Genomic DNA, 24,556 nt, shown 5'->3' with positions numbered 1-24,556 from the left:
GAGTAGAGAAATAAGCCTTTGGGCATCCTCTGGTCGAACACTGTTTGAGACTAGGCTCTAAAGAAAGCTGTCTCTGGTGTGGATCAATCAGTTTCAAAGACAATGCATCGTATACTAACAAATCATGTTTTTTGTTTGCGTGCTCACCACGAGTACTGTGTGTGGTTATTGCAGACGCGATTCCTTGCCAAAGGTTTCTGTTTGGTGTTTTAACATCTTAACGCCCCCTGTTTTATTGCCAGAAAGGGTGAAACCTATTCTTGTAATTTGACACTGGCAAGGTAGGTCCCATGATGATGAGAGAAACAGGCGTGGGACCGTTCCGATTCACACCGAACCTCGCGGAACACGCTCGGCCGAGCCCCCGGCTCCGGCCTTGGCGATTGCGCCGTTCATCCGGGCGCTCCCTCTGTGTCGCTCTCCGATTACGATCCACAAACGCCTTCGTGTCGAGGCAGTGTCTCATGGTCGATAACGGCTAACGTGTGTGCCCTGCTACCGCTGCTGCATGCTCACAGCCACGGCGCGCACGAGCGAGAAGCAGGCGCTCATGTCGGAGCTGAAGATCATGAGCCACCTGGGACCTCACCTCAACATCGTCAACCTCCTCGGGGCCTGCACGAAAGGAGGTGGGCGCCGCACGAAGACGCATCCGAGCCGATCACCACGCGATACTCGATACGTGCGTCCGCTGGAGTGCCACGAGAATCGGTTATAATTCGCCGGTGGTCAAGACTAATGGTGGAGTGGCAGGTTCCTAAGCGCCAGGCGGTGTTTGCGTGTCACGCCAGGGCCCATCTACATCATCACGGAGTACTGTTGCCACGGCGACCTGGTCAACTACCTCCACCGCAAGCGCGACCGCTTCCTCTACGGCTCGGCCAGCAAGGACAAGTTCGACGGAGACATCTTCAGCCTCAACAGCAGCGGGGAGAACACGCGCAGGTGAGCGCCCACTCACTCGCTCGCCCAATCGCACGCTCACTCAGCCACTCGCTCGACCAATCGCACGCTCACTCAGCCGCTCGCTTGACCAATCGCACAGTCACGCTCTCGACCAATCTCACGCTCACTCGCTCAATTACTCGCACGGTCACTCGCTTGACCAACCGCACGCTCGCTCACCTGCTCGCTCGACCAATCGCACGCTCGCTCACCCGCTCACTCCCTCGCCCAATTGCACGTTCGCTCACCCGCTCGCTCGGTCGACCAATCGCACGCTCGCTCGCTCACCCCGTCACTCTCTCGACCAATCGTACGTTCGCTCAACGGCTCACTCCTTCGACCAATCGCACACTCGTCCGCTGTTTGCTTGCTGTAACTCTTTGCTTGCTGTGGAAGGCACAATACGAATTGACATTATTGCATAATTACTATCAAGCGGTGGAACGCCGTAGGGCTCCGAGTAAACGCGCGGCACCTTCCTCCTTGACACGGCCGTCCCTCGTGCCTCCCTTCGTGCTGCCCCGCAGCTACGTGCTGCTGTCGTTCGAGGAGGAGGGCGCCTACATGGACATGAAGACGGTGGACATGGGCCAGTACGTCCCCATGACGGAGAGCGGGCAGCCGCACTCCTACTACTCGCACCCGCCCTCGCACCGCCGCCTCACCATGGATGGTACGTGGGGGAGGGAGCAATGCTATTGGTGGAGGGAGCGAGGTTTTTGGTGGAAGAGGGAGCGAGGTTAATGGTGGAAGAGAGAACAATGTTACTGGTGGAAGAGGGAGTGATGTTATTGGTGGAGGGAGTGATGCTATTGGTGGAAGAGGGAGCGATGTTATTGGTGGAAGAGGGAGCGATGTTATTGGTGGAAGAGGGAGCAATATTATTGGTGGAAGAGAGAGCAATATTATTGGTGGATGAGGGAGCGATGTTATTGGTGGAAGATGGAGCAATGTTATTGGTGGAAGAGGGAGCGACGTTATTGGTGGAAGAGAGAGCGATATTATTGGTGGATGAGGGAGCGATGTTATTGGTGGAAGAGGGAGCAATGTTATAGGTGGAGGGAGCGATGCTATTGGTGGAGGAGGGAGCGATGTTATTGGTGGAGGGAACAATGTTACTGGTGGAGGAGGGAGCGACGTTATTGGTAGAGGGAGCGATGCTATTGGTGGAAGAGGGAGCAATGTTCATGGTGGAGGGAGCGATGTTATTGGTGGAGGAGGGAGCGATTTTATTGGTCGTAGAGTGAGCGATGTTATTGGTGGAAAAGGGAGCGATGTTATTGGTGGAGGGAGCGATGCTATTGGTGGAAGAGGGAGCGATTTTATTGGTGGAAAAGGGAGCGATGTTATTGGTGGAGGGAGTGATGCTATTGGTGGAAGAGGGAGCGATTTTATTGGTGGAAAAGGGAGCGATGTTATTGGTGGAAGAGGGAGCGATGTTATTGGTGGAAGAGGGAGCGATGTTATTGGTGGCGCGCGTCACCGTTCACGAGTCGCGCGTCGCCGTTCCGACTGCCCCGGCTCTTGTCGCGTCACGTCGCTGTGCGTGTCTGCCACCCGTGCCGCTGCAGAGAAAGACCGTGAGGTTTTCTTCCCCGATTTCGTGGACGAGGAACTGGCTCCGCTCCACCTCAACGACCTTATCAGCTTCAGCTACCAAGTCGCCAAGGGCATGGAGTTCCTGGCCTCCAAGAACGTAAGCTGAGCAGCGATGGCAGCGACGGTGGCGCCTACGGGCAAAAGTTCAAGGGGAAAACAAATTCAACTTACACCTTGCCAGCTGTCGGTGTTCACTCCTCGCCCTCGTAGAGAGAGGTGCCAGGAGGAGAAGGCAGCAGTCACGTGATGAGCCGGCGGCAATAATTGCCCAAGCTCTGCAGTCCTCTGTATAGTCAGGTTTTCTCGGCCACTGAATGAGCTTTACATGTGGGTGGAACCCGATACAGACGGAGCAGTTAGGAATCCACATTTTTGCTGTACTGCCTTCTCCTGGCGAGCCAGGGCATGGCTCTTCCATACCCATAGGAAGGGATTCATCAACCTCACCGTGCAGAATTACAGGCCACCACCGCCCGGCACGTCGACACGTCCCGGTCTCTGGTGCGGAGTGATCAGTGTCTCCGTGCGCATGTCCCATGTGTTGTGTCCACAGTGCGTTCACCGTGACCTCGCAGCCCGTAACGTCCTCCTCTCCGACCGTCGCACCGTCAAAATCTGCGACTTCGGCCTCGCGAGGGACATAATGCACGACTCCAACTACGTGTCCAAGGGCAGCGTAAGCGGCAGCACCGCTCACCGGGGAGACACGTGGACCCATCTCACTCACTGGGGGGGATCTTTGTCTTTGCCAGCGTGTGTGCCAGCGTGTGTGCCAGCGCATGGCCTCACCAAGGTTATTTGAGAGTCCTATTCAGTGCTCAATAACGGAGAACAAAATGAAATACGAAGTTACTCCTGGCGAGCGCTGGGAGCCAGCGTGTCGTTCCGCGTCTCATCAAATTGACAACCGCGGCTCCTCCCATCGCCCCGTTTCTGTCTCCCATCGCCCCGTGTCTCTGTCTCTCTCAGACTTTCCTCCCCGTGAAGTGGATGGCTCCGGAGAGCATCTTCGACAACCTGTACACGACTCAGAGCGACGTGTGGTCGTACGGAATCCTGCTGTGGGAAATCTTCTCTCTAGGCGAGTACAGCATCATCGTCGTCGTCATCATGGTCACCGGGCAGCATTAGCATCAGCGGCAGTGTCATTGCCATCATCCGATTCATCATCATCACTCGCAGTATTAGTAGAAGCATCCGCAGAATCACTATTTTCCTCATCGTCACGTAGCATCGTGATTGTCATCATCAGCGGCATGACCTTCACCATATGATCACACGCACGTCTGCACCCATCGATCCATAAGCGATGGCATTGCTTCGCGTGTTTCCGCGAGGCTCACGCCGCGCGTTTGTGCCGCACGTCGTCCAGGAGGGACTCCGTACCCGGGGATGCCGGTCGACTCTCAGTTCTACAACAAGCTCAAGTCCGGCTACCGCATGGACTCGCCGGATTACGCCCCGCCCGACATGTGAGCGCACGCACGGGCACGCGCGGGCAAACGTGAGCACGTGCGGGCAAACGTGAGCACGTGCGGGCAAACGTGAGCACGCGCGGGCAAATGTGAGCACGCGCGCCACCGTGGCGCCCATGGTTGAAGTCACGGGGCGAGTGTGGCCCTCACAGGCTGCAGATTTCCCACCCCTGGCTTAAGGTTTTTGGTGACTGCTTGGGGAGGTTTTCATCCAGCGGTGGATAGGTCACGGCTGATTACGACGGTGGTGATGGCGATGTGTGTTGTGCTGCACAGATACGACTTCATGGTGCGATGCTGGAACGCGGACGCTGAGAAACGCCCCACGTTCTCCCGCCTCTCCGACATGATGGCCAAACTCATGCCCAGCGGATTCCAAAAGGTGACATAGCTCAGTACAGTACAACGCAGATTTTAATAGAGCGTCGACTACAAATGCCCCTGAACACATCGTACAATCAATTATAGAACCCATGACGATGACCACGACGATCACGACGATGACAGTGATGATGATCGTGATGATGATAATGAAGTTGATGATGACGACGATGACAGTGATAATGACAACGATGTTGCTGACGACGACAGTGACGACGACGACGACGACAAAGCTGACGACGACCTAACCCCGTCTCCCCGCCCGCGCCAGTCGTACGAGAAGCAGGGCGAGGAGTTCCACCTGCACCACCCGGCCGTGGCCCGCCTGCGAGCGGCCTCCGACCTCTCGTACGTGGGGGTCGCCTACAGCCCCGCGGGCAAGGGGGGGGACGCCGTCGGCGTCGGCGGGGGGCAGCACGCCTCCGACGAGCTCTCGGAGCAGCGGTCCGACACGGACAGCGGCTACATCATCCCGCTGCCCGACATCGAGCCGCCCAGCATGGAAGACGGACACTCGCACAACAGCCAAAGGTGGGCGCGAGTGGTGGGGGCGGAATCTAGCAACTAGTTTTTTGTTTTTTATTTTAATCAGGCAAGGCCCCCCCGCTGAGCTCCAGACAGCTTTTTGGTTGGGGCCACCGCAAACGATGGCCCAACGAAGTGGCTTGGTCATCATGTCGAAATGTATAGCGGCGTTGATGTTGATTCTAAATGTGGAGGTAAAATAACAATAAAAGTCTACATCATTAGACCTCCTTTGCCAGTACCAAAATGTAATAATAGGGGTTTTCCCCCTTTTTTCTGGCAACAAAACTGAAACCTTTTTACAAGGACTTATGTCTGCATTAACCACAATACCTGCAGTCAAAATGCAAACAAAAAAACACACTATGATAATATATGCATTGTCCTTGAAATTGATTAGTCCACACCAAGCGACGGCTTTCTTTTGTGTTATAAATTTGTATTTAAAGCTTTCGTGACTGCAGGGATTCATATTCTTGGTTCTGTCGGTAAAGTCACCACCACGTAGAAGGGAAACAATAAAATAATAAAAATATAAAACAATAAAATTCTCACGACGTTTCGACTGCAACACAAACAATCAGTGCAATCATTGCTTGTGTTGCAGTCAAAACGTCGTGAGAATTTTATTATTTTATATTTTTATTGTTTTATTGTTTCCCTTCTACGTGACTTTACCGAAAGAACCAATAATACAAGAGTGTTATAGTTAAGAATAAGTTTTACCCAGACAATGCATATATTATCAGAGCATGTTTGTTTGCATGTTCAGCACAAGTACTGTGCGTGGTTAATGCGAACTTGATTCCTTGCAAAAGGTTTATATTTGGTGTTTGAACATCTTAACACCCCATGTTTTATTGATACTGGCAAAAAGGTCCCTTGAAATGCAGTAGCTGTATAGCTTATAGCGATCAGACGGCTTGTTCTGCGTCCGGTGCGTTGACGTTGTGCCCCCCCCCTCTCCCTCCCTCCCCCGGCGTGTCTCGGCAGTACGGGGCTGTGCGAGGACAGCCTCAACGACGACTCGCAACACCGCCTCCTCCCCCTCACCAAGGACTACGAGGAGATGATGGAGGTGATGGACATGTCCTCCAGCCTGGTGGAGGACAGCTTCCTTTGAGGCGACCCACCCGATGACCCCCGTGACCCCACACCACGACCCCCCGCGAGCCCACCCTAGCAACCCTTGACCTTTTGAGACTCGGCCAACTCGGGTACGGACGTCAGAGAAATACGGTCGCCGACGCCGACGAAGAGGATAACGGAAATATTCCGCGCCCGCGAGAGCGATCGTCGGCCAGGCAAACCGACGGGCTCACCGCGGCCGGGGAACGGGGCGGAGACGAACACCGTCGAGGCGTCAATGGAAACTCGCTCATCGGCTCGTCACCGTGTGGAGGAGTGGAGGGGGGCGGGGGGCGGGCACGACGAGCGGGATTGTTCAAGACAGCCGGACTTTGAGAGAGAAAGAGAGAGAGACGAGCGTTCAGTCACGTAGAGTCGTTTCCCTCGCTCCCAGCGACCGTTGGGCAAAGTCCCCAACAACGAGCCTCTCTCCCAGCTGCTCCGCGCTCCGCTCGAACGCAATGACCTCGAGCGCACGCACGCACGGCGCAAGCACAAAGAACCATGACGACCGGTCGACGGGTCCCCGCCGCCCAATCGGCGGCGGTCGGGGGCGGCGTTCGTCTCCGTCGGCGTTTTCGAGCCGTCCGCGGGAATTCCACAGTAATTGGGCCACGGACCAGTCTCTCTAACCACTTATTGACTCCCCCCCCCGTCAAAGAAACAGTCAGTCTCTTCTCTGCCCCGGAGAGACGACAACGACGACGATCGTGTGAGTTGACTTCTGCCCACAATTCGAAGCCCTAGCAACAATCGCCATCTCACTCCCTCAACGGCGGCGGCGGCGGCGGCGTCCTTTGCCTCCCCGGCGTAGATCAGAGCGCCGGCGACGACCGCCAACAGGGCCCAGCTACGGTCGACGCTCGCCGCAGCCAGCGTCGAACTGCAAGACGCCCCCCTCCACGTGTCGGCAGCCCGGCGGCACGTGGAGGCCCCCGACAACGCGTGTGACCCACGCCCAGCGATGACGCAACCGCAGCGACGCGGGAGTCCGAACCGGGCCGCGGCGAGAGAAGCTCACGGTCGGCTTGTCCGACGGACGAGCGAGGAAACGCGATTTTCATAGAGGGGGGAAAGAAACCAAAAACTGAACGTGGGTGCCAGTCGTGAGCTGAAGGGGGACTGCAGCGGCTGCGGGGTTGTAGATGCGGTCTACAAGTGCCAGTCACATGCGTGCGTGTGCGCGCGCGTGTGAGGTAGGGCCCCGACCCAGTGGGTTCCAGTGGGTTCCAGTAGTTCCCAGGGCAAATTGCCCCTTCTGCATCCCCGCCCCACCCCCCCCCCCCTAGGAGCAATCTCGCCCCCGATTGGCCGCGTTGAGTACCGTGTAAAAGTCGTTCGCGTTTGTTTGTCCAGTCCGAGCGTGGCCAGAAACGTGCGCCTTACTTCGCTTCGACATCAGTAACGATGCTACTCCACCGTGATGGAGAGATATATGTGTGTGTGTCGAGGCGAGTTGGCGTGAGTCGCTGTGACATTTGACCTTACATGCTGTTTAAAACAGGTACGAGGATTATTTTCATCACCAGCATTACAGTACATATCTCTTTTGGTCAGTCTCATATAAATATACGATAGTTTCCATGTGTGTGTGTATATATATATACAACTTAAAAGTGTGTGTGTGTGTATGGTGCGGTACGAATTTCATGTCTGTTCGAGCGTTAGTCCATAGATTTTAATTCTACTTTACAAGAGTATTTTCTTCTGTTAAATGTAACTTTAAATCACAGTAATCCCTAATGTACGCTGCATAAGGATCGTCAAGATCAAACTGTACGATCAATATTCACAACCCGAGCATCGGTCCGCTGCCGGATGAAGCCCTCCTCATGCCGTGGTCGGTCACGGGGGACTATGTGACCATACTTCACCACACGGGACCGGCTCAGATATTATCTGGTGCCGATCTCCTCCACGGCTGGGAATCAAACTCGGGTCCGCCGAGCCCATGACGCAGCTCGCACGCTGCTGCCTCCAAGCAGCGGCGGCTCGATGGAGAGTTTTAAATTACCCCTACCAACTACCATTATTGCATCAAATATTTGGCAACGCAGAAGGTAGATAATTTACCTTAAATGGGTTTGACTATGAAATCAAATGGTTGAATAAAAACGCCGATCCACGACTACGTCGTAAGATTAAAGTGTACTTCGTCGGCAGCCCAGAAGAAGCGGAATGTTTACTCGGGTAGACGAAAAAAGGGGGGCCTTAAGATGCCAACATTTTTTTTCTTGGAACGGCATTTGCGTACGTTCACGCGGGTACGTTTTGAAACCGGTACCCCTGTTGTTGTTGTTTTTGTAACGTTCAGTTTGTTTTAACGTTTGCCGTTTTTAACCTTCCCCGCGAAAAGCGTCTTTTGTATAAATTGTGTTTTTTCTCAGTATTAATGTTGGCTACGTGACAGCGCAGATATGCCGCCACTTGCTAGGGCGAGGGGTCCGCTTGGCTCGCAAGAGCGGATCGCCAGCGGCGGTGGATATCAAATAAAGATAAAGTAAAAGCACTTGTAATTTCATTAGCTTCACCGGGTAGAATCTCGCACGGACGATGGGACTTTTGTTACAAAGTTAAACATGGAATTAAGCACAACCGTGAGAGAGACGAATGGATTTGGGAAACCGATGCATTTGTGCAAAGTGATATCAATGTATTGTACCGAGATTCATCTATACTAGCTTGTTTAATCAAATGTTTTTGTAGCCAGTTTGTAACGGGAGATCACAAGGGATACGCACCAGCGCACTGCTATCACTCAGTGAGCACGCGTCATGACAACCAATTACACAATATCGCAGTAGCCACTTAAAATAGGGTTACAGCCACTTTAAGAAAAAAAATCTATATTTTTTTGTAATTACAACTGACCCTTCCCGTAGAAGGCACCGCCACTATAGCGAACCCATTAATCTCGGCGCGCGACGGCACGGAGATTCGTCTATTCCGGGGCTGCCGCCATCTGCGCGCGGTCAACCACTCGAGGCGATCGCGTTGACCGCCGCGCATGCGACCTCCTGACCCACGTGTGCGGTGAAGAAGCGGGGCCACTTGCACAATCCCCCGACGACCACTCCTCCCCGCCGCGCATCCGCGCGTTGTTGTTGTTGTTGTTGTTTTCCCTTCGTCGTCGTCTTCTTCTTCTTCTTCCGATCGAGTTGACGCGACGTGGAGCCGCGCCGATTGCTGTGAAAAACTAAAAAAAAATATCAACGAACCTCGATTTTATGTTTTTAAATGTTTTTTAAATTGCCAGGAAATTATTGGAAACTGAACTGTGAGATTTGCACACGCTCTCGAGTCGGGAGGGTCCACCACTATTTTTAAAAGTGTTTGTCAGCGACTAAATTCTTCCCAAACATCGGTGCCAGGAATTCCAGCAAGGCTGCACTGTACCGATGATCGCCAATAGGTGGGGGGTGGGAGGGGGGGTAAACCGGTGTCCAATAGCGCAGTGTCGCGAGTGTGAGCTTTTTTGAGTTATCTGCGAATCACGCAACTCTTTCCACACACGCCGAACTCCATCACCGTCCACTCGACTTCACCGACAAATGCGATGCCTGCCACGAACGCTACGTCCCCCCCCCTCCTCCCCTTTCGCACGCACACATGCAAGCCCCCCCCCCCCCCGCTTGTCCAACAACTTCTTCCCCCTCCCCAAGTTCCCTCCTCACCTAACGCCCGGTGCAATCTCACCGCCTGCACACCACCGAGTTGACGCATTAGTTGGGGGGGGTGGCACGTGGGTGGCACGTGGGTGGCACGAGGGTGGCACGTGGGTGGCACGAGGGTGGCACGTGGGTGGCACGAGGGTGGCACGTGGGTGGCACGAGGGCGGCACGTGGGTGGCACGTGGGTGGCATTGGGGCATCGCACGGGGCGGCTGGCACGGCTCAGCACGCCGTGCCAGCGGCTGGGAAGGTGCGCGGAGTCGGCGTCCCGGGGCCGCACGGGACCGGGGCCCGTCGCGTTGTGCCGAAAGCGACGGGCCACGTGAGGACGGCGGTAATTGACGGCGCGCAATGCCTCGGGAGGGGAGGCGGGGGAGGGAGGGGTGGGGGAACTGTGCACATATCAGCGTGAGACTTCGGGGCGTGTTCATTGTTTACCGAACGCTTTTCACTGCCACGTCCGTTGTGTGTGCGTGCGTTTTTTTTTTGTCGCGCGCGTGTCAGTATCACGCAGCGGCTGCGTCGACAGGCCGTGCGTGGGTTCCGCTGGGATACTTCCCAGGCACGGATTCTTCACGTTCACCAAATTTTCTTCCCGCTCGAAGACAAAGGCCCGTCTTTCACACACCGCGCGGGTCCGATGATTGCGAAACCACGTCCCGCGTCACGCGGTGGTGGGGGGGGGGCACGTATAGCCATCATCAGGCTCGTGCAGTGCGACCGCCTAGTTTTCACGCGAGCGGGAAAAAAATTTGGTGCATGCAGGAGGGCTGTGAGAAATGGATTTTCGCGGACCCGAGGTTGTGCTACGAACAGTTCGTTACGGGAGAGCAAGAGTCTGTCGGCGTCTTGCGTTGAATTCTATATTTTTCTATGCCGTGTTTAAGTCTGTACGTTTAAGTAGCTCGCTATTCTGATGCTGTGCTTCGTACGTTACATCCGACCCTAGCCTGCGCGCAACAATATGTTATGCACGCGTACACGTGCCGCTACACGCCTACATGCATACATTCATACGCGCGTACAGATGTGTCCATATTTGTTTTATATATATATTAACACACATTAAATGCGTATCTATATATAGGAGTAAATACACGCATGCATAAGCAAATAAAAAAATAGATAACCTACGCATCCGTGTCATTAACTGGGTAGGGCATCACATTCGGTAATGTATTTTTTCCTAAGTACGCATCGGGCTTACTTGAACATCAGTATCAGAATTGCAATTTCTTCCTGGTTGATAATAAGTCTCCCAAGTGGCGATGTTTACACATTGCAGCAGGTACTCATTTGAGGCCGAGTCGACCTAGTGGAGTCCCAGGACCACTTCCAATATCCGTCACCGACGTTGGCCGTGAGCGGGAATCGAACTCGTGTCGCCGTGGATCGTAACACAGCGCGCGACACCCAAGGCACTACCGCTCCCTGCGTGCAAGTATGATACATACACACATACACACAAATTTTAACGCAAGCGATTGATAATGCTGTTCAATTGTCCCGTAGAAAAATCGCGCGCAGCTGGGCAATTGGTACGGACAAAATTGTGAGTTTAACGTGAAATCTCCACGCAGGGACAGGGAGGTGTCCGTGAGCGGCAGTACAGCAAGTGGGATGATGACTGCACTCCACGCGGGGGTTGTTCCTCCCAGGCCACTCGGGTCTCCTCCCGGAAGCAACGCACAGCGGACTGCTCTCGTTGCCGAGTCGGCAGCGAGGGCAAACATAAATTCCTTCAGCCCACGACCACGCGGTGCGTGAAATTGAAATCAACGAGTCTTCAGACTCTCCGAGGCTTCCCTGGGTAAAATGTATAAAATTATGTTAATTATTCTTTGTGCCTTTCGGTAAAGTCACGTAGACGGTTGAAAGAAAATAACAAAACAAAAAAAAGACGTTACGACGTTTCGATCACGTCAGGAGGCAAGAAAGACCCAAAGAATACGAATTCTCTGCAGTCGCCAAAGCTTTAAGTCAAGATTATGTTAACTACACACGGCCTTGAAACACGTGTGAGCAGTGTGGCTCAATATCAACATATATACACAGAACACCATCGCACGCCGCTTATCGCCGTTGTGCTGTGTTATCGGGCCGCGCCGCCCTTCGCGACGGAGTCCCCGACGTTTCGCGCCACGATTTCCGTCGCAGCCTTTCCGCATTCCGATCTTCGCACGCCGCTGCGGGGCCGACGGAACGCCGGGGGACGCTCGCGCTGGACGTCAGCACTCGGAAACGACTCGAAAACGCCGCCGGTGTTACGCGTCGCCTTAAACCGCGTATCTCCGATGTATCGACGCGAAAAAAAAAGGGAAGCGCGTTTGAAATATTATTCCGAAGCGCACGGAGCGCTTGACCACCACCGTCACGGTGGTGGTCAAGCGAGGGGACAGCCGCTTGCGTTTTTCTTTTCGCTTCTCATTTGTATTTTTTTGTTTGTTTTACTTTCGCAAGAATGTATCGTCACCGTGCCGATCCCACCGCTGTGATGTACGTTGCGGACGGTCACGTGGGCCGGTGGAAGAATGCTCTCGCTGTTACTTTATCCGAAAATACATAAAGCATTACAACAAGAAACACAAAAAAACCACACACAGGCACCCCCCCTTTGTCGTTCGCTCTTTTGAATTTTTATTAAACGCGGCACTTCGCCCCGTCCCGCTCGTCAACTCCGGCGCTGCACGAGGGCCTCAACCGCCCCGTATTGGTCGCGGAGGTAAATTAACCAAACTGCACCACGCCGGCCGACACGTGCGAGTGAAGGCGAGGAGCATCGTAGACATGGGGGAGGCGTTATGGAAGTACAGGACAACACAATGCATCGCATCGCACTGTCACCCTGCTGCTTTGTAGCAGAGTTAGTAATAACCAGTGTCACACGTCCGCTCACCCATCCAAGCTCAATGATGCACGCATGCTTCCAAGATCTGACTAATATATGGGGTGCGCATTCCAGGTACAGAACTTTGGCAATAGGCTTATTTCCGGATGAAACTGAAGTTAAGAAACACAAATTGAGATCGCCGGGACATTCGTGTTCAATACCGACAGTTGACGTCCCATGGCAAAAGAGTTTCCCCAGATCAAAACGAGCGGTGGGCAACACTTATTTCAAACTGTTTACACGATTTAAACAATTGTTTTATTTTGCCAGGTAAGGCCCACTGAGCTATATAGCTCTTTTTCAGAAGCGATCTGATCACCACAAATGATAGCTCAACAAAGTGGCTTATGTGGAAATTGATCGAAGCCAAATACTCTAAACGCACGTCGATTCAAAATGTGGAGGGGGGAGGAAAATCTACACGCCTACGGGGTGAGAGAGAGAGACACGCAAACTCCAAATATACAGGTGTCAGTTGGGATCAAACCCACGACCTCCTGCGTACCAGGCGAGGTAGTTAACATCTCCTAGCCACCGTGACGCACCTCCAGCCAGGTGGCTCTGCGGTGGAGCGAGCAGCTCGCGTTCGGAAAAGTCGCGAGATTCAAATCCTGGTCGGCGGTTGCCTCAGCCTATCATCCTTCCGGGATTGATAAAAACGCGTCCAACTTTGCGGGGAAGTCTACAGTGGTTGTCGTCCTATGGAGAAACTCGCCCCCTGACAAAGAATTTCCCCGACCGACTCAAGGCTGCAGGCGAGAGAAATGATCACCACCACAATGCTCGCCCTTCACCCAGCCATGTAAAATTCCACATCACGTGTGGGGTTTTTCCCCCCAGGTTTTCTGGTTGTTCCCCCCACACGTAGCCATTTAAAGCACGAACCAACGGTTTTCAAGCTGAACTTCTTTTTTTGTAATGTCTTCAGACTCATTAGTGAAGATCTCTTTAAAAAAAAATACTGAATTATTACAGTACTACAAACATGCCGACATCAGATCTAGGCAGCTAAGCAACGTTGAGCCTGGACAGTCCTTGGATGGGTGACCGCCCCCCCCCCCCCCCCCGTGCACACACGGGTTTGCAATAAGGCCTTCGGGGCGCAACGTGACGGTGGACAGCAGACGACTGCGCAGCAAAAACCGTTGTACTCTACTTCTGCGCTCCCGCGATCCTGTTCTCCACGCCTTCATCCTCCCCGGACCGACCAGCGCGGTGAAGCACGGTCAAAATAACCCGCAGGTTGGGGCGCCCAACCTGCACGGAGTGTGGGCCAGGGCCCTCGCCCGGCGGCGGATCGACAACAAACAAAAAAAGACCGTTGCGTGCGCGCGTCGCGAATACAAGCCCGGGGCCACGGCGTTTCGGTCAAGCGACGCGACGTTCACAATTCAAGACGAGAGCCCGCGCGTTTAATAGAGCACGCCGTCGCGTGTCGCGCACACGCGACGGCTGGTTCACTTTTGCGTTTCGCAAAATAAACGCCCCGCTATCGGGTTCCGAGCGCGCGCGGGTTTGCGCAGAGAGCCACGCCGCTTCGCGCTTCACAGCATTCGGAAGCGTGCCCCACCGTCTTTGCGGCCGGTCAACGGCTTTGCGGTCAACCTTTCGACTTTGTGGCTCTAGCAAAAAAGGAACGCCCGCGGAGCCCCCAGAGCGGCTCATCCCAACGGGCCCCACCGCAGCTTGGAACGGAGCGAGGGTGTCCGCTTTTAAAATAATAAAACGAAAACAAAACAAACAAAGACGACGACGCCGAAACGCACGCAATTCAGCTTCAAAAAATTCCCGCCACGCAGACACGCAGAAACCCTGGGGGACCGTTTCCGTCGACGCGCTTGACAGCAAAGCAAAAAGAAGTTTCAAATTAAAAATTTAACGGCATTGGCGACGCCGCTGGCCAGCGACTGCCAACCCCGGCGGGGGGCCGTCGCCGGGGTCACCGGGGTTCGTCGCCGGGGTCACCGGGGTTCTTCGCCGGGGTCGGCGTCCGAACCTGCGCCGCGACGCCCGCTCACTTGTACGTCTTCATGTGCCACAGTCCGTCGTTCAAGTAGTGCACGTTCTCGATGCCGATCCCCTTGTTGATCTTCACGCTGCGGGACGACAAATCGGGAGAGCTGCCGTCGGCCTCGATCGCCTTCCCCGCTTTGGCGTGCCTCCCGCGAGCCCGCGCGCAAGGCGCCCATTTTCCCCGAGGGCCGCTCTCCCTCCCGTGGTCCCTTGCGCCACGACCACGCTTACGTCACTCAAGCCACCGCACAGAGTACAGCATTGACACGTGCGGGATTTTCACGCGAATTTCCACACTCTCGTACACGGCAAGCGCAAAGTGCTCGAGTTTTTGGGTTTGCCACTTCCCGTTTTCATTTTAAACATCGTCCTTAAACTTTAATCGCCCCCATCACGCTAAGCGGGTGGGAAATTCGCGGTGGCTCCGCCCAATGGTGGACGAGGTTTTTTTTTGTTCTACCCAAACCCACTGGCACGGAAGCCGTTGCTATGGTAATTCTCATGCCAGAAATCTCAACGAGAGACCAGACTGGAGAAACGGCACTCGGCGCACATCTATAACCGCATCATCGCCACCGCCATGGCTTGTGTGGCATTAAACTCCATTAATCGATTCCTCCTCCCGTGCTCGGGACTCAATCTGCCAGGCTGACCATTAACGTCTCATCCACGCTGTTCAACCACCGACACTCTGCAGGTCGCAACAACTTCCCTTTCCGCTCTGTTCCTCGCACTGCTCGACTTTGGAATTCCCTCCAATTGTCAATTCCCCCCCCCCCCCCCCCCCCACCAAGGTCTAAGAACTGAAGTTAAGCTATGTGGCTCTTTTCAAGAAGCGAACTGGCCACATATGATGGCTCAACGAAGTGGCTTATCATGTCGAAATTGATAGCAGCCAAAACAAACTAGCAAAAATCTACAGGCAACAGGGTCGGGAATCGAACCCACGACCGCCTGCACACCGCGCGGGGGAGTTAACATCTCGCCACCGCTGTGCCTCTGCACCAGGGGCCATGCCAACCGCGCTGCGTCGCTCACTGGCCGTTTCCCTGATGCGCTCATCCGGCGGGAGTGGTCTGCGAACGTGACGGAGCGACTCACATGTCATCGGCAGACATCTTCATGATGCCCACGCTGAGCGCGTGCTGTTTGCCTTCCGCCATGATGGCCTGCAAGGGGCTGCAGTCAAGGGAGACACGGCGCCGTGGTGCCATACATTCAAGCCTCCACAGCTACGTTTTGCAAGTTCCTTCTAGTGGTGGAAATGGGAGCGATAAAATCAGCTCGTGTGCCCAGCAGTGGATAGGTCATGGCCGATGTTCTGTTGAAAATGACCCGAGTTGCCGAATACGTGACGGGGTAGGCCAGTTGGAAAAATGCGTTTTCTGCGGGGGTAAGTTTTGATTAATGTTTTTCTTCCCATCACATTGAGCCCCATTTGTCACTCAACTACGCCATTAAGGCTTCCCCATTACATATTGGGGGATGTTTGACCATACTTCACCACACTGGTAAGTGCAGCTTAATAACAGTGATGGGGGGGGGGGGGGGGGGGCGGCGGCGGCGGCGGGGATGGCGGTTGCCAGGAATGGCTCGGACATCATTCACTCGACACCGACATTCGCCGTGACCGGGAGTCAAAACTCGGGGTGCTGACGTTCGCAGCGCTAAGCTCTCTGCGGCGCTCAGGATACGACGATGGTCTCCTTGTCGGCGGAGCGGAGCTTGGCCCCCGGCGACGTCAGGCCCGGGCACATGATGTTGGCGCCGCTCAGCACGAACCGGATGGCGCCCTTGTCCACCTGCTGGTGCGGCAGGATGGTCGGGTCTGCGGGAGTCGGGGATCGCGGGAAACGCACGCACACCGCCCACGCGCTCGTCACACACGCGCGCGCCCGTCCCGAGGGGCGACTGATGTTGGGTGGGGTTTTTAGCGGGCAGTGTGCCAACCACTGCGCCGTCGCTCCACGTCAGCCGAAACGACGGATTAATAAATGAACACCATTGGTGACGTCGTAAGGGAGCATGAAGCATCACGCAAACTCCGGTCATCCTCGCAGCGGCGACTTTCGGCGAGCCATTGAACAAAGATGTGCTTCGGCGGCCGTCTGGAACGCTCTTCCATTCAATATCAGGAACACACTAGATTGAAAACGAATTTCTTTAGAACTGTCTTTTGTGTTCAGTTGGTTGTCCTTCACCCACACCTCCGATTAGCACGGTTGGCTACGTACGGTGCAACGAAAAGATCAACATATACGTACAAAGACAAACAGCCTTAAAAAACTGTCGGGGCAAGCGCTGTTAGCGAGCACCTATGAAGGCCGGCACGGCACACGAGGGTGTGGGTGGCCAGCACCACGCTCGGACTGCCTTTGTCTCCCCAGTGGCGATGTTTACACACTGCACCAGGTACTCATATGAGGCCAAGTCAACCTAGGGGAGGCCCAAGACTGGTTCAGATAATCATAAGTGGTGTTGGCCATAGAGTGGCAATCGAACCCCGGTTGCTGGGTTCATAGCGCAGTGCGGTAACCGAGATACTACCGCTCCCCACACACACACGCAACGACCGAGGCTGCAGATCTTCACTGCCACGGCAGCCAATACCACCACCGCGGCCTCGTGGTCTGCATCCTGAGGGCCGTCTGGACGAGTTCCCGTGGGGACCGCTACGCCCCCAAGGGTTCTTATGGCGCAATGGTATCAGGAAGGAAGGCACGGCTGTGTGTCTTCGCAGACGAGGTGTAGTTTATATTCTTGGTTCTTTCGGTAAAGTCACCACGTAGAAGGGAAACAATAAAATAATAAAAAATATACAACACAAGCAATCATCATCAGGTGTGCTCACACCTGATGATGATTGCTTGTGTTGCAGTCGAAACTTCGTGAGAATTTTATTGTTTTATGTTCTTATTATTTTTATTATTTTATTGTTTCCCTTCTACGTGGTGACTTTACCGAAAGGACCAAGAATATGAATCCCTGCAGTCACGAAAGCTTTAAATCAAAATTTAATGTGTAATTTCACAGCAGGGATATTGCTTCGCATGATCTCCATTTGAGCAATTTGCGGTTCGTTTTTAAAAATTTGTACCGTCCGACGTCGGCACACGACGGCCTACTGCTTGCTTTTTTTTTTTCAAACGACATCGCGGGATCTTCAACGACACCGGCGGTAATAACCCCAAAGGCTGTCAGCCAGATTCGAACCACAACCCTGTGCAACAAAGCGACGGACGCGCTACCGCTGGGCCGCGTCTTCCTAGCAATGAGCGTGAGGCACAAGGTCTCGCTGTGCACGTAAATAATAGCCTGGCCTCCACACCCTCCGCCCCCTCCCCCATTGCTTACATTTGTGTAGGAGCCGCAGGGTTGGGAAGAGGGGCCCATCCCTCTGCTTGAAGAAGAGCAGCTCTCCGTTCACTGTGAGGATCTCAATGTGCTCGTGGCTGCAACGACAAAAGACAGCGGAGATAAACAAAAAACACGCCCGTATGTATGTTATGCTGAACTTCTTTCGCACCGTACGTAGCCAACTGCGATGACCGGAGGTGCTTTGCAGAGTCATGCGGACAAAGTCTGCTCTGCGATGACGTCGTCGTTTAATTTTTTTCACAACTTCCTTGTTCAGCACAAACGCTATGAGCGTCGCCCCATTTACCGCCTGTTTTTGCCGGAGGGCGGCTGCTTGGCGTGGAACAATCCATCACCTCCCGGTCACGGTTAATGCCGGTACCATGCCGATCTCGCCAAGGAGCATAAACCATCACACAAACTGGGCTCATCCTCGAAGCAGAGGCTTTTGGCTGGCCATCGTACAAAGACGATCGCTGCATCGCGCGCTTTCAGATGCGCTTTTCCGGCCCTCTGGAACGCTCTTTTTTTCCGATATTAGGAAGACACTGGAGCTAATGCACTTTTAAATTGACGATTGAAAACTGATTTCTTTAGAACTGCTTTTTCTGTTTAGTGTGTTGTCCTTCCCCCGCACCTCTGATTATCACGGTTGGCTACGTATGGTGCGAAAAAAGTTCAACATACATACATTTAAAATTATTGCTCTCAAAATAATACATTGATTATAAGGTGCGCATGAGAATCAATCATTCACGAATTATTACAGTATAGAAATTTTATCTAAATTCATGGAATTCATGAGATAATAATTATAATTCTATTCATAAAGTGTCTTTCATCAAGGATCTCAAAGTGCTGTACAACACGCATTCCAATAAGTCATCTATATATATAAAAGGGAAATTTGTGAATTTGTGTCTGTTCAAAATGTTTAGCATACTTCCCAACATGCAACAAACTTGAAATTTGGCATGTGGGTAGCTTCCAGACTGTACACAATGCAAAACGTATAAAAATACACTTTTGTATTTTGGGGGAGGGCGCGGGGGGCGCAATAATGGATGTAATATTTAGCACGGCAAGTGAGCGGTGACGTCACATCTGTGATGTCACCCACATGCTACCAGCATCACGCAGTGTGCCTGCTGACGTCACGCATCCCCCCCCCAACCCCCCACGTAGGCCGTGTATTAATCCAAGACAGGAATCCAAGTCCCGGGCGAAGCCGGGTAGTAAAGCTCATAAAGTATAATACTAAGAAGCAGCACAATAATAAAATAAATAAGAATAAAAACTTTTTGCTGAATTAGCTAAAAGCTGAATCAACGGAAGTGTATAAATTCGTTTTTTTTTAAGTCTTAAGAATGTCCACAGGCTGAGAGGCGCTGACATCTTGTGGGAGAGAGTTCTAGAGTGTGGGGGCTGCATGGATATACCACAAGCAAGCACGAACAAGATAGAAGAATATGAATGTCTACACCTAGCACAGCTACCACCAGTTTCATGGAAGCTTTGTTTCACCATCCTCCTCCAGAGGCCGGTCCTGACGCAACATCAGTAACAGTTCAGCCCATTGCTGTAGAATTTTCCCCAATGCTTTGCTTTCCGTGTTCTCAGTATTCTATAGGAGTCTGCGGAATGCTAGACACATGCCAAACGTTTGCTTTAAAATACAGAGGGGAGAAAAAGTGGGTCATGTGATCTGGAGAAGACGATATTACTGTTGTGTTTCTTAAATGTTTATCTCACAGCAATAAAAAGCCACACAACCACAGATTTTTTTTTAGCAACAAGCATATCTTTGAGGACAAAATAAACATTCAAGAAATAATCCTACACCGAAGTTGGTGAAGCCAAGCTGACCGCAAGTTCGTTTTTCAGAAGCCGAAGCTCAATTCTCCAACTTGTGATAGGTTTTGGAAGAGTTCGAATTGGCGAGTAATCCCAAAAATTACTGTAAATTTTACAATTATTTTCCAGCGTTAGTGTCAATTAAGCAACAATATTTGTAAGTAATTAGTATTTTTGGATATTAAAGTAATTGTTCTATACATAATGAGTTTCAATTTTTGTCTCCAGAAATGTGTAGTTTGGTGTGTTTCTTGTACTTGCTGTAAGATCCGATTCTAGCATGAGAGTCAAAACATGAAACCGTGCCTTGATTCAAAGCCGAATATCACATGTTCTGAAAACATCCATCCAAAATCTAAATATTCATATTCTTGGTTCGTTCGGTAAAGTCACGTAGATAGAAAATAAAAATAACAAATTAAAATAAAAAAATCAAATAGAAGCAAATAAAACACGACGTTTCGATCGCACACACAAGCGACCTTTTTTTTAATCTCCGCCTGATGAAGACCGCTTGTGTTGCGATCGAAACGTCGTGGGGTTTTTGCTTTGATTTTTATATAAAAACATTTATTTTAGTATTTTTATTTTCTATCTACGTGACTTTCCCGAAAGAACCAGGAAAAATGAATTCCTGCAGTCACGAAAGTTTTAAGTCTAAATATTAAACTTTGTAGAAGCCATTTCACGCATTCAGTTTTAGCTTTCCCCAAGTTACATTTTCATTCAGGTATTTGTTTAAATATATTTTACGTTTCTATGAAAAAAAATGCTTCGGTTGAGTTGCGTCAAAACTCATTCAACCTACAAGACAAAGTAAAATCTTACCCGTGCGCGAACAAGCATCTCTCTGAGCCAATGGGGTCAATTCCGGACATTCTCGCAGCGGCGGCTTTTGGCTAACCACCGAACAAATACGATCGCTGGCGCCGCGCGTTTTCAAGCACTTTCTGCGGCCGTTGAACGCTGCTCTTCCCCGCCGATAAAGTTGCGCTTTTAAATCTGTGTTGAAAACTCATTTCTTCGTGCTTACTTTGTTATCCTTCCGCAATACAGATGCTTAACATATACACAATTCAAACATGCCACGATTAGGGTTCGCGTCTTTCCAAAAGAATGACATATGTTTACTTCTGGCATAGTGGTAGCGACTGACACTGCCTGGCCAAAAAGGTCACAGTTTGGAGGCAAAAAATAGTGACGAACAGCCAGGGGGATTGCTTGAGCAGAGCTTACCACTTGACAATCTTAAATGGGTCCTTCTTGGGCAGGATCTGGTTGAGGTAGGGCTCGATGGCGGGGTACTGGTCCAGCAGCTGATTCCGGATCGACTTGATCACCGATGTCTTGAGCTGCATACATGTAGACACACTCTCCTTCTCCTCAAACCTATGCACGTACACACACACACACAAAGACAAATTGCCCGTACAGATTTTAATAGATTGCTGGGGGGGGGCCATGTGCTGCTCACAAGTAGCACCTATCAAGGCCGGTACAGCACACGAGGTGGGTGGGCAGCACCACGGCCAACCACCTTTATCTCCCTATCGGCACTGTTTACACATTGGACCAGGTACTCATTTGAGGCTGAGTCGACCTAGGGGAGGCCCGGGACCGGTTCAGATAATCGTCACTGGTGTTGGCCGTGAGCGGGAATCGAACTCGTGTCGCCGGGTTCATACCTCACATGCTGGGGTTGTGAGGTTGGCCATGAGCAGTACACGGTCAAGTGGGTTTGTGGAATTACTACATCTGTTTGTGACATTGTAATCCCCTCCCTCGTACGTGCGAGTATTCTCTGGACATCCTGGTTTCCTCGCAAACAAAACAAAAAAAACCTACTTATGTAAATTAAACGGTCAAACATTCCAATTTCAGGACCCTCGTAGAAAACTATTGAGACTTCGAGTATCTCGTGGATAAATAAAGGACGTCATTATAAAGACGACTGATGGCATGTCTTATGCTATATTTAAACAATACGTTGGTGCATTTGTGTATTCCAACTGCTCTATTCTGTCGCTACTGATGCAATCTAATACGCATCATGTAGGCACAAGGAAAACGCGTTGAAAATTCAACTCTGATCGTTATATTTAAGAAACTTTGACGACGTTCGTTCATCGAGAGAAAGCCTCGCCGAGTCTAAAGACTCGTTTTCAGGAGGGTCCTGCTTTGGGATGTTTGACCAATTCCCTTTAAGGGGCGACGGTGGTGTTTGATGAAGAACAACAATGAACCCATGAAGATAATGATTCATTGACGATTATGGTGATATGCATATCTGTACAGATAACAAAAATGGCTAAAGGTTAACTACCTCGCCTGGTATACAGGAAGTCGTGGGTTCGATCATGACCCTGACGCTTGTATTCAGTATTTGGATTTTACACGTCGCTTTCCCCGTGGTCGCGTGGATTTTTCTCCGGGTCCTCCGGTTTTCCCCTCCACATTTAGAATCAACATCACGCGTTTAGAGTATTTGGCTGCCATAAATTTCAACGTGATAAGCCACTTCGTTGAGCTACCATTTGTGTGGCCAGTTGGCTTCTGAAAAAGAGCGCTAGATAGCTCAGCGGGCCTTACCTGGTCAAATAAAAAAACACATGTTTAGTTTATATTCTTGGCTCTTTCGGTAAAGTCACGTTGAAGGGTAAACAATAAAATAATAAAAAATATATAATAAAATATATAAGAGCTAAGAATATGAATTACTGCAGTCACGAAAGCTTTAAATCAAAATGTTTAGTTTAGTTGAACTAGCCACTGCAAATGATGTGTTATTTGCTTGATTAGTTTAACATGTTGATGAGAAGCGACGGCTTTGTAAGCAGGTGGGGAAGGTGGATCATTACAGCTCGTGATATAGCGGCAGCGTGGAGGAGGCCTTTATCCAGCAGTGGCGATTCATGAATCATTGGCCTTTGCCTTAATAGGCGCTCGCTGACAACTCCAACCCTGACTGTTCAAGAGGACAAACGGGAGAATAATGCATCTTAATTATATATCTATGAATGAGTTTAAGGATTATTTATAGTAGTTAAACGTTGTGTAAAAAGTGGCAATTAACTCACTATGCAGTACTGCATGGACGTCTCACAGCCGAACACAAACACGTATAAATCATACTATCACGCTTCTGGGCGCCGTCATATATTTAAACATCGTTTTCAACATCGAAGCATTCACTAATCGCACTTTTAAAGTTAATACATTTACAAGTGCATCACAATTGCCGATGAGAACACGTGTCGAGGAGGGTGTCGGCCCCAGGAGGCCCACGCGAGTCACCGACCCTCGGATAGAATCCCTGCCGGGGAAGGCGCAACATCCCGGCGGAAGGCCACTATCCCAGCCCGGCGACTCCTACACTCTTCCCTTTAAAAAAAAAAAGACAAGTGACGTCTCGAGCGACGCGTGTTTTGTTTCCCTTACTTCTTGAACATGACTCCGCCGCTCCTGGCGCTCCAGGGCGTGAGGAGGTGGCGTGAAGAGGCGGCGGACGAGGCGGGTAACGCGAGAGAGGAGGAGCGGGAGGGCCTCGGCGCTAGGGGTGCGTTCGGAATCGGCAAATCACGAGGCAGTTTCTGTCCAATGCGGACCGTGCTGAGTGGATGGTGGGGGGGGTCTTCCCACAGAGTTCTATTGTAAGGCAAAGGCGCAGCCCTGCAACTGCGGACCGTGCTGAGTGGATGGGGGGAGTCTTCCCACAGAGTTCTATTGGAAGGCAAAGGCGCAGTACTGCAACTGCGGACCGTGCTGAGTGGATGGGGGGGGGGAGTCTTCCCACAGAGTTCTATTGGAAGGCAAAGGCGCAGCACTGCAACTGCGGACCGTGCTGAGTGGATGGTGGGGGGGAGTCTTCCCACAGAGTTCTATTGGAAGGCAAAGGCGCAGCACTGCAACTGCGGACCGTGCTGAGTGGATGGGGGGGGGGGGAGTCTTCCCACAGAGTTCTATTGGAAGTCAAAGGCGCAGCACTGCAACTGCGGACCGTGCTGAGTGGATGGTGGGGGGGAGTCTTCCCATAGAGTTATATTGGAAGGCAAAGGCGCAGCACTGCAACTGCGGACCGTGCTGAGTGGATGGGGGGGGGAGTCTTCCCATAGAGTTATATTGGAAGTCAAAGGCGCAGCCCTGCAACTGCGGACCGTGCTGAGTGGATGGGGGGGGGGAGTCTTCCCACAGAGTTCTATTGGAAGGCAAAGGCGCAGCACTGCAACTGCGGACCGTGCTGAGTGGATGGGGGGGGGGTCTTCCCATAGAGTTATATTGGAAGTCAAAGGCGCAGCCCTGCAACTGCGGACCGTGCTGAGTGTATGGGGGGGGGGGGGAGTCTTCCCATAGAATTTTATTGGAAGGCAAAGGCGCAGCCCTGCAACTGCGGACCGTGCTGAGTGGATGGGGGGGGGGAGTCTTCCCACAGAGTTCTATTGGAAATCAAAGGCGCAGCCCTGCAACTGCGGACCGTGCTGAGTGGATGGGGGGGGGGGAGAGTCTTCCCATAGAGTTCTATTGAAAGGCAAAGGCGCAGCCCTGCAACTGCGGACCGTGCTGAGTGGATGGGGGGGGGGGGGAGTCTTCCCATAGAGTTCTATTGGAAATCAAAGGCGCAGCCCTGCAACTGCGGACCGTGCTGAGTGGATGGTGGGGGGGGGAGTCTTCCCATAGAGTTCTATTGAAAGGCAAAGGCGCAGCCCTGCAACTGCGGACCG

General features: G+C 52.1%; 2 protein-coding genes across 2 annotated transcripts in view; one reads left to right on the top strand and one right to left on the bottom strand.

The window, feature by feature from the left end:
• Positions 1-10,854, top strand: part of PDGFRA (platelet derived growth factor receptor alpha) — a 53,972-nt gene extending 43,118 nt beyond the window's left edge. The window contains 10 exon segments of the mRNA XM_076067500.1: positions 519-629; positions 792-945; positions 1,473-1,618; positions 2,517-2,641; positions 3,098-3,220; positions 3,514-3,625; positions 3,917-4,016; positions 4,296-4,401; positions 4,672-4,931; positions 5,919-10,854. Of these exon segments, the coding sequence (XP_075923615.1) occupies positions 519-629; positions 792-945; positions 1,473-1,618; positions 2,517-2,641; positions 3,098-3,220; positions 3,514-3,625; positions 3,917-4,016; positions 4,296-4,401; positions 4,672-4,931; positions 5,919-6,048 (1,367 nt within the window). The 3' untranslated portion in view covers positions 6,049-10,854.
• A 1,483-nt stretch (positions 10,855-12,337) lies between these two features.
• Positions 12,338-23,434, bottom strand: LOC116942841 (malignant T-cell-amplified sequence 1). Its single transcript, XM_032955195.2, has 6 exons — positions 23,277-23,434; positions 21,075-21,227; positions 17,982-18,079; positions 16,322-16,455; positions 15,729-15,796; positions 12,338-14,710 (listed from the first exon to the last, which is right to left on the bottom strand). The coding sequence occupies exons 1-6, from the start codon at positions 23,285-23,287 to the stop codon at positions 14,629-14,631; spliced, it is 546 nt and encodes a 181-aa protein (XP_032811086.1). The 5' UTR covers positions 23,288-23,434; the 3' UTR covers positions 12,338-14,628.
• Positions 23,435-24,556: the final 1,122 nt, after the last annotated feature.

Source organism: Petromyzon marinus, chromosome 16 (genome assembly GCF_048934315.1).
Source record: "Petromyzon marinus isolate PM22_M1 ecotype Great Lakes invasive population chromosome 16, UKy_Petmar_22M1.pri1.0, whole genome shotgun sequence".
Classification (NCBI taxonomy): domain Eukaryota; kingdom Metazoa; phylum Chordata; class Hyperoartia; order Petromyzontiformes; family Petromyzontidae; genus Petromyzon; species Petromyzon marinus.
This window is presented reverse-complemented; position numbering and strand designations above follow the sequence as displayed.